Source organism: Oncorhynchus mykiss, chromosome 3, assembly GCF_013265735.2.
Source record: "Oncorhynchus mykiss isolate Arlee chromosome 3, USDA_OmykA_1.1, whole genome shotgun sequence".
Taxonomy (NCBI): domain Eukaryota; kingdom Metazoa; phylum Chordata; class Actinopteri; order Salmoniformes; family Salmonidae; genus Oncorhynchus; species Oncorhynchus mykiss.
In genome coordinates, this window is record NC_048567.1 from 49,792,243 (window position 1) to 49,802,392 (window position 10,150).

General features: G+C 42.5%; 1 protein-coding gene across 12 annotated transcripts; it reads right to left on the reverse strand.

Annotated features, from left to right (window-relative positions):
* Positions 1–2,414: 2,414 nt before the first annotated feature.
* sp3a (sp3a transcription factor) lies at positions 2,415–9,785 on the reverse strand. 12 transcript variants are annotated; one of them, XM_036974439.1, is made up of 8 exons: positions 8,636–9,784; positions 8,205–8,302; positions 7,928–8,023; positions 6,213–7,428; positions 3,562–3,748; positions 3,096–3,292; positions 2,526–2,858; positions 2,415–2,480 (listed from the first exon to the last, which is right to left on the reverse strand). In XM_036974439.1, the coding sequence occupies exons 1-7, from the start codon at positions 8,640–8,642 to the stop codon at positions 2,551–2,553; spliced, it is 2,109 nt and encodes a 702-aa protein (XP_036830334.1). In that variant the 5' UTR covers positions 8,643–9,784; the 3' UTR covers positions 2,415–2,480; positions 2,526–2,550. The 12 variants fall into 12 exon arrangements, with proteins under 12 accessions (XP_036830334.1, XP_036830335.1, XP_021452859.2 ...); XM_036974440.1 differs by having other exon boundaries at positions 2,427–2,858; positions 6,213–7,404; positions 7,928–8,014; positions 8,636–9,785; XM_021597184.2 differs by having other exon boundaries at positions 2,427–2,858; positions 6,213–7,404; positions 8,636–9,785.
* Positions 9,786–10,150: the final 365 nt, after the last annotated feature.

Sequence of the window (10,150 nt, forward strand, 5' to 3'; positions counted from 1 at the left end):
GATAACCATCATGGGCAGTATACAAATACGTTTAAACAAAAAGGGAATGATCAAACTACAGATGAAGAGAAGAGTGCTATTAAGAGAGTACTGCCTCGTGCGATACCACTTCACTTCTGTCTTAGAGGGCTGATTGAGCAAGGCGCAGACACAGAGCGCATCTCTTTACCGAACTATTTCATAAAGGTAAGGGGGGTGGGGGTTGTCATCTAAGGACCCTGACATACAGTTTATAGAGCATAGGTAACACGGTGACAGCATAATTCCAACTATGCTTTTGGTCCATCGAATAACACCTCTCTACACAACACCCCACAACATCTCTAGGGGCTACAGGGGAGGATTGTTCTACCGTGCATGACCAAGTCACCCTGAGATTAAAGTCAAATTTGGCAATTCAACCCCTTAGCATGGCTTCTTTTTTTTTTCTTTCTAAAAATGACTCGACTTTCTAAATTGTGAGTCATTTAGAAATCACGTTTTTACAAAATAAACACATCTGAATATTACACTATACACATTTAAAAAGCCATTTAAAGAGCTTGGAGTTTGAGATACCATAAAACCAGTTTACGATGATATAGCTGTTCATTAAAAATACTTGATTTGCAAGAAATGCATATTACAACATCCGATCAATTGTAGAAGTTCAATAGAAATTATTATACAACATTTTAAATATGCCATTGTTTTCTTTTTGCCATCTGCGATATTATTCAGGATGCAACGGAGCGGGATGTGGGTAAAGCTTGCTGATGGTTTTAGGCAAGCACAAATATGACACAAACATAAATCAGGAAGACCGTACTAATGTTTTTTTTTTTAAAGGATTTTGACACAGACCTATCCATGGCTGTCATCAAAAAAACGTAACAAGGGTTTTAGGCTGGCAATAGCCAATCGCTTCATTTCTATGCCATTTTTTTTAACACACATTTAACTCAAACCTTTAAACAATCGACAGTAGCTTAATAACTATGCACCGTTCCCCCCTTTTCAACTCCACAATATGATAGAAAATAAGGCATTTCAGTGCGTATGTATTGGAACCACATTTAACGCTTTTCTTTGCACCCCCACCCCAGTAAAAAGACTGCTTACAGACATACATATAGAGTCAAAAGTTTGGACACACCTACACATTAAAGGGTTTTTCTTTATTTTACTATTTAACAATATAGTGAAGATATCACAACTATGAAATAACACATTAAATCATGTAGTATGCAAAAAGTGTAAAATCAAAATATAGATTCTTCAAAGATCCACCCTTTGCCTTGATGACAGCATTGCACACTCTTGGCATTCTCTCAACCAGCTTCATGAGGAATGCTTTTCCAACAGTCTTGAAGCAGTTCCCACATACGCCGAGCACTTGTTGGCTGCTTTTCCCTCACTCTACAGTCCAACTCATCCCAAACCATCTCAATTGGGTTGAGGTCGGGTGATTGTGGAGGCCAGGCCATCTGATGCAGCGCTCTATCACTCTCCTTCTTGGTCAAGTAGCCCTTCCACAGACTGGAGGTGTGTTGGGTCATTGTCCTGTTCAAAAACAAATGATAGTCCCACTAAGCTCAAACCAAAAAGGATGGCATATCGCTGCAGAATGCTGTGGTAGCCATGCTGGTTAAGTGTGCCTTGAATTCTAAATAAATCAGTGTCACCAGCAAAGCACTCCCACACCTTCACACCACCTCCTCCATGCTTCACGGTGTGAACCACACATGCAGAGATCATCTGTTCACCTACTCTGCGTCTCCAAATCTCCAATTTGGACTCATCAGACCAAAGGACAGATTTCCACCGGTCTAATGTCCATTGATCGTGTTTCCTGGCCCAAGCAAGTCTCTTCTTCTTATTGGTGTCCTTTAGCAGTGGTTTCTTTGCAGCAATTCAACCATGAAGGCCTGATTCACAGTCTCCTCTGAACAGTTGATGTGCTGAGATGTGTCTGTTACTTGAACTCTGTGAAGCATAGTTTTTGCGACTGCACTTAAAAAAACTTTCAAAGTTCTTGAAATGTTCCGCATTGACTGACCTTCATGTCTTAAAGTAATGATGATGACCTAGTGTCATTTCTCTTTGTTTATTTGAGCTGTTCTTGCCATAATATTGACTTGGTCTTTTACCAAATAGGGCTATATTCTGTATACCAACCCTACCTTGTCAAAACACAACTGATTGGCTCAAATGTATTAAGGAAAGAAATTCCACAAATAAACTTAACAGCGCACACCTGTTAATTGAAATGCATTCCAGATGACTACCCCATGAAGCTGGTTGAGAGAATGCAAAGCTGTCATCAAGGCAAAGGGTGGCTACTCCGATGAATCTCAAATATAAAATATATATTTGTTTTGTTTTACACTTTCTTGGTTACTACATGATTCCATGTGTTATTTCATAGTTTTGATGTCTTCACTATTATTCCACAATGTAGAAATAGTAAAAATAAAGAAAAACCCTGGAATGAGTAGGTGTGTAAAAAACTTTTGACTAATATATATATATATATATAAGCAGGGAAAATGAGTGATGAGCAAGTGAGTGTCACTGTGACTCGGCCATCTCTAGGACTTCTCCGGCTGCTATAGTGACCAGTTGTAGTGGGATTTCAGCATTGGCCAGGATGTCTTGGGAGTTACTGGAGCCCTGCTGAATGTTGGTGAGGATGAGGGTGGTGCCGCCCGCCGTGATGATGCTGTCTGACGAGCCCGCGGACTCCATGGAGCCAACCACCGCGTTGCTCACAGAGTTCATGACTCCTTTCTTGTTCTGGTGAGTTTTAATGTGCTTGGCCAGGTGGTCGCTCCGCATGAAGCGCTTGGAACATTCCGGGCAGACAAACTTCTTCTCCCCTGTCAGAGAGAGAGAGAAACCAGACAAGTTTTAACAGTAGGACAGACCAAACCATGTCACTTCTACATCACTACTATTAACTCATTATGTAATCCGTTTTACAGGACTAATGCTATTATACTGAATGATTTCCAAAGACAGAAGAGGACACTTTACATTGGTGAAAAGCGCAACCTACAAGGTAGGTTTTCAAAATGTAAAATGTAATGCAAATGTCGAGGTGACGGAGGGTGCACCTGTATGTGTCCTTCTGTGTCTCTGCAGTTCGTCGCTGCGTGTGAACCTCTTCCCACAGTACATCCAGCTGCAGACGAAGGGCCGCTCCCCTGAGTGCCAGCGCAGGTGCGCTCGCAGGTGGGATGTCTTCCCGTACACCTTCCCACAGCCCGGAATGTGACAGATGTGTTGCTTCTTCTTTCCCATGTTGGATCCTCTGAGAGAACACAAACAAACACTCATATACTGCATATACAGCCTTATAGATGTGTACTTGCTCTGTTTTTTGGGGCCTTTGTGCGCCAATGAAGGTGAGAGGGGGGGGGTATTTGTCTTTCCCATTCAGACCCCAAAACCTTGGGAACTAGTATTCTAAACACCATAAGTATAGGAAAGATTCTATCTAGCGTTTTCTGACCACTATAAGCTGTTGAGCACTGTAAGCGTAGTCACTATAAGCAGGGTACGCAGTATGAGCTCACTCACCTCCCCCCAGCCTCTTTGCAATTGGGGCAGGTGCAGGCCACCCTGCGTAGCCGCTTGCCCCCCTCGCCGAGTTGGTCCTCCTCGTCCTCTAGCCTGACCCGCAGGTGGGAAAGGTCACTGGTGTTCAGAGTGGAGTCACTGCCCAGCTGCCAGTCCTCGGAGTCCGGCTCCTCCTTTATCTGGACGTCTGGAGGGAGACCAATCAATCCACACATCAATATCAACACAACCTTTAACAATTGCATGCTAAATGGACTGCAAAAGCCACACAGTGAAAAGTGCTTCTTCGCTAAATGCTTTTAAAAAGATTTCATGACAGTTTGGCTATAAACAAATTCAAAACCCCTGTTCAAACTTGACAATGTGTGGATGGACAGCTTGACACAAAACCATTATGATTTACACACCCTTCAAATCTTCAAAGAATTAATCATACAATTGTTAATATTATATCTCACAGATCTATAAAAGGGTGTTGATTATATGGTCAGAGAATTGTTTAAATTGTAACAGTTTGGTCATTTAGCAGACGATTTTATCCAGGGCAACTTACAGGAACAATTAGGGTTAAGTGCTTTGCTCAAGGGCACAGACAGATTTTTCAGCTATTCGGCTGAAAATGTTGTTATTGTTACACACACACACACACACGTTCTGTTGTTAAATGTGTGTTCTTCCATTAACAACTTTGTTTTCTTTAGAAGAAAATATTTGCAAATCTGACAAGAATATACAGCTAATAATCCTCACCAGAGCAGCGCAAATCATGCCTGATGCCTCAGGAGGCTTATATCAGGTGACTCAATAATTAAATAGTATACTTCCTGTCGTCTACTTCCTGGGGATGGTCATTTTTTTCAGACCCCCATGGTTTCCTACATACAGTGCCTTCAGAAAGTATTCACACCCCTTCACTTTTTACACATTTTGTTGTGTTACAAAGTGGGATTCAAATTAATTTAATTGTCATTGTTTTGTATGAAAAATAAAACACTAATATATCTTGATTAGATAAGTATTCAACCCTGAGGCAACATGTTAGAATCACCTTTGGGCCGCGATTTGGGTAAGTCACGAAGAGTACTTCCACACCTGGATTGAGAAAACATCTGCCCATTATTCTTTTAAAAATACTTCCAAGCTCAGTCAAATTGGTTGTTGATCATTGCCAGACAACCAGTTTCAGGTCTTGCTATAGACTTTCAAGCCGATTTAAGTCAAAACTGTAACTCGGAAACTCAGGAACATTCACTGTCTTCTTGGTAAGCATCTCCAGTGTAGATTTGGCCTTGTGTTTAAGGTTATTGTCCTGCTGGAAGGTGAATTAGATCTCACAGTGTCTGGTGGAAAGCAGACTGAACCAGGTTTTCCTCTAGGATTTTGCCTGCGCTTAGCGCCATTCCGTTTCTTTTTTTAATCCTGAAAAACTCCCCATTTCTTAATGATTACAGTTATACCATACCCTGATGCAGCCCGCCCACTATGCTTGAAAATATGGAGAGTGGTACTCAGTAATGTGTTGCAATGAATTTGCACAAAAACGTAACACTTTAGTCAGGACAAAAAGTGAATAGCTTTGCAAATTTTGTGCAGTATTACTTTAGTGCCTTGTGGCAAACAGAATGCATGTTTTAGAATAATTGTATTCTGTACAGGCTTCCTTCTTTTCCCTTTGGCAATGAAGTTAGTATTGTGGAGTAACTACAACTTTGTGGATCTATCCTCAGTTTTCTCCTAACCAGCCATTAAACTCTGCAACTGTTTTAAAGTCACCATTGGCCTCATGGTGAAATCCCTAAGCTGTTTCCTTCCTCTCCGGCAACTGAGTTAGAAAAGAAACCTGTATCTTTGTAATGACGGTGTACTGATACACCATCCAAAGTGTAATTAATAACTTCACAATGCTCAAAGGGATATCATTTATTGTTTTACCCATCTACCAATAGGTGCCCTTCTTTGCGGGGCATTGGAAAACTTCCCTGGTCTTTTTGGTTGAATCTGTGTTTGAAATTCCCTGCTCGACTGAGGGACCTTACAGATAATTGTATGTGTGAGGCACAGAGATGAGGTAGTAAATCATGTTAAACACTATTATTGCACACCAGTGGAGGCTGGTGGAAGGAGCTATAGGAAGACAGGCTCATTGTAACTGCTAGAATGGAATAAATGGAACGGTGTCAAATATGTGGTTTTCATATGTTTGATACCATTCCATTTCAGCCATAATAATGAGCCCATCCTTCTATAGCACCTCCCACCAGCCCCCACTGTTGCACACACAGTGAGTCCATGGAACTTATTATGTGACTTATTAAGCATATTTTTTACTCCTGAACTCATTTAGGCTTGCCATAACAAAGGGGTTGAATACTTATTGACTCAAGACATTTATTTTTTATTTATTGATTAACTTTTTTAACATTTCAAAAAACATCATTCCACTTTGACATTATTGTGTGTAGTATTGTGTGTAGGCCAGTGACAAAAAAGTTACATTTAATCAATTTTAAATTCAGGCTGTAGCACAACAAAATGTGGAAAAAGTCAAGGGGTGTGAAAACTTTCAAATGTGCTGTACAACCACCAGTGTTACTAACTATTATGGTGTTTATGTCTGCTGGATGTGTACATGATGCAGGAAGAAACCATACCTCCAGGGCTGTTGGTGTCCTCTGCCTGCTGGTACTGAATGCCTGCCTGGACCAAAGAGTTGACAGTCACAGTCTGCAGGTTGGGGATCTGTTGCGCTTCTCCCTGGCCCAGAGACAGGGTTTGCAATGGGGCCAGTGTGATCTGCTGGGCTGGGTTGGTGGACAGCTGGAGGTTCTGGAGGTTCTGGACCCCCTGCACCTGAAAGGTCTGCCACTGGATCTGCCCTGAGGCCGTGACGGTCTGGGCCTGGATGATGAAGGTCCCTGGGTTGATGAGCTGAACGTTCTGCATGGTCTGTCCCCCTGCTGCCTGCACCAGCTGACCATCACTGGTCTGGACTGGCACCTGTTGCAGCTGGATGATGGACTGGCCTGAGGACACCTGGATGTTCTGGACCTGGTTCTGCTGAATGTAGCCCTGGAGACCAGAGGGGTCTGTCTGCTCTGGGGCTTGGGTTAGAACACCCGTCTCATCCATGGCCTCAGGCAGCTGGGCGGAGGACGTTGGCACATACATGTCTGCATTAGCATTTGAGTCATTTACAGACAGTGTTTGCGAGTGCTGGTCACCTGTCTTCTCCAAACTCTCAGAGTTGTCCACAGGCTGACTGGTCATGATGAGCTGGCCATCAGAAGTGACCCCTGTTGCTATAGTCTGAGCACCAGAGAGGCCCAGGGAGTCCAAGTCCACACTGCTAATGGGGACAAAGGTGATGTTCCCTGGCAACCCCATAGGCACATTAGTGACAACCTGACCCTGGTTGTTAAAGGTGGAGCTGCCGATAGAAACACCCTGGATCTGCTGGACATGACCAGTCTGTGATATGAGGTTCTGGTTATTAGTAAGGATGTCTCCGGCCCCAGTCACACTTATAGTCTGAGTTCCGTCAGGCAAGATCTGGATCTGCCCTGTGGCATCTTGGCTCAGAGTGGCCCCGTCCTCACTGGAGGTGGAGAAGCTCAGTTGCTGTCCATCAGCTGTCTGAATGTACTGAATGTTAGGCACTGTGTTGGCGGAGGTGTCGCTTCCTGATGTCACAAAGATCGGTTGGCTCTGAAGGTTCTGGAGAGGAAGAACATACTGTCCGTTTGATGTCACGATCCCCCGACTCTGGATATGGACCGCGCCAGGTTCCTCCTTCCGTGTTGTTGTGGGGGTCAAAACCTCCCATCTATCTGGGTTCCCTGTTAACTGGATGGATGTTAGGTCTGTCGTCTGCAGGATAAAACGTCTTGTTTTAGTGAATAAAAACTATTCATTTGAGATGTAGATTGCAACATTGAGATGAAGTATGTAATGTTAGAGATAGCAGTGAAATAATTACTTACATTAAAAAAACAGTAAGCCAATTATTTATTGTATTCAGCCAGTTGGAAAAGCCATAGCATGATTAGTTATGAATAACTACGTGCATTAAAAAATAAATCACAAAAGTTATTACCATTCATGAAGAATACAGGAATAAGAGCTTGGTGCTGCTTGTTCACACGATTTAGCAACATATTTGAAGATTGGAGATTGAAGAGATTGAAGAGTATTGTTTGTCTAGAAGGTGCATGAGAACCCTAACTTCATATTGTGTGAACCAAATATGAGCTCACTACATGAAGGCCTTTGGGCATATCTCTGCCGACACAACTCGCGTTCTATTGATAAAAGATAGCTACATTTTGGGGTCGTCTACATTATTGCAGAGCCAGTGGTGGTGACTTACCACTGCAGCGGCAGCACCGTTACCCCCATCTGATGATGCCGACTCGATCTTGCTGCAGGTAGCTGCCAGCAGAGCGAGCGATGACGACTGAGTGTCCTACCCACAATGGGCGGGTTTAAAAGGAAGAAAGTGGGTGGCCGTTAGTCCGGTGCCACACAGGAAGTTCGACTTTTACTGCAAATGTTAAAACGTGTGAACTTCACAAAGCACCACGCACTTACTGAAACCCTAACCGAGAAGCATACGAGGGCAATTTCTAAATAGCAACGTTAGCTACCTGATCTCCTGTGCCACAGTCTTGCTGCAGAAACTCGCTTTGACTGCTGTCCACGTCCAAGGCAGCCATTTCCTCTTGTTTCACTGGCTGTTCTGGGGCTAACGTTACAAGGTACAGAATGAAGGAAACGGAGCAAAACAAACCAGAGTTAAGTTCAATCTCCACACGGGAAACGGCAGCAAATTTGTTTCTAGCTATTCCACTAGCTATAACGTAACACTTCAAGCTGGACTGACCTCCATTACAGCTGCGGTGTGGAGTTGATCAAACTGTCTGAAGCCTTAGCTAGCTACGTATGTTGTAGTTGTGGCTAGCATGCAGGCTAACGTTCACTGTTGGCTAAGCTGTTGGAAAAATATTATAACAGCTAGCTAACATTAGCTTAGCTAAAGGGTGCAAACATACCGATGGTTAGGTTGAACATTACATACCAGTCATTGCGTGAATTATTTTATTTCGCAGAATCTCTGTATTACCACAAGCGAAACATGATTACAGTAATCGAAGGCTGGCTGCAATCGGTGATTCTAGTCAATTGTTTCTATTTTGATTGACGGTGCGGGAAACACAAAGGGTGGGGTCTCCAAGATTGGGTAACGCACAGGAAATCCCGCCGTTCTTCTTAAACCCAATTGGCTACCGTATTTTATTCCCTACATTATCATTCGCCAGTGTACATGTCAGTCATCTTCTGACGAATTCCTTTCCTGTTTATTTTTCTCTCAATAATATGGTGACAAAAAAATAAATGGAGCCAGGAGCTATGCTGTCCATTGATAACCGTTAATGTATACAAGCGTTCTGCAGCCACAGTGGATTTTAAACATACTCTTAAATTATTTCCCTTACCTCTCAATTTAGGTAATTTATGCCTATCCTAAATTTAAAGCCAGCTAGTGTAACTATAAACCAATTAATCTGTTAATTAAGATTTCAGTGCCTGTCGACCCTTGGTTTTTCAAAATAAGATGTGATGGCTGCATTTGTAGCTAGATGCTTTCCTTGTGTTGGCAGCTGAATAAAATAGATTGGCCCAATTTAATGTCAATTTTCACTAAACATATTATCGATTGTCAACTGTTCATCACAGTGATTTTGACAGTCTGTCAGTAGTTGAGATTATGGGTGCGTTCGTAAATTCGCGCAGAATAGCTGATTAATTTACGAACGCTCAACACCTATTGAATATGGCCGGTGTCAGTAAACGCCGGCAAAACAGTGTAAATAAATTGTCGTCCGCAGCACAGTTACCAACGCTCTGGATAACAGCTCTGCTAGAGCGAGTACAATGGGCAGAGTGACGTGTTCTCTCATTTGTGTCTGGAAGTAGCTAGCAAGTTAGCCAATATTAGCCAGTTCGCTTGGGTGCTTGACTAACGTTGTGAGGTCAGAACGCTCGGATCAACCCTATCCCTCTGCCAGAGCGTTCAGTGAACCCTCCGAGAGCGAAACGCTCTAAATTTACGACCTCCCAGAGCGCACTCTGGCACAGAGCAGACCCTATGCTCAAAAACTAGGAACACCAAAAGTAGTCAAACATCATTGTACACTGTTATACTCTATGTACATTTAATATTTGTATTTTTCTAATAAGTAAACTGTTCATTTATATAATGAAGTATGGCTGTGGTATTTTATGTTCATATTGAATGTTGATTTTTGAATTCTCACTGGGGTGAGCTCATGCACTAAAGGTGACCTTACAGTAAGAATAATACATTCTACCATACTTGTCATCTTTCCTAAGGAAATGTCATTCCCACCTTGTTTATATCATAGAAGGTAGCACAGAGGTCCTTCAAAAATACTGGTAGTGCATTAGGCAAGGGTACAATAAATAAACAGCTGCTATCCAGTTCACTACTAGTGCTTTCCTGTAAAGTGAGTTATAGCATGTATCAAATTTTTTATTAACTATCTTGTACATATAATGCAAGATTGCGTTG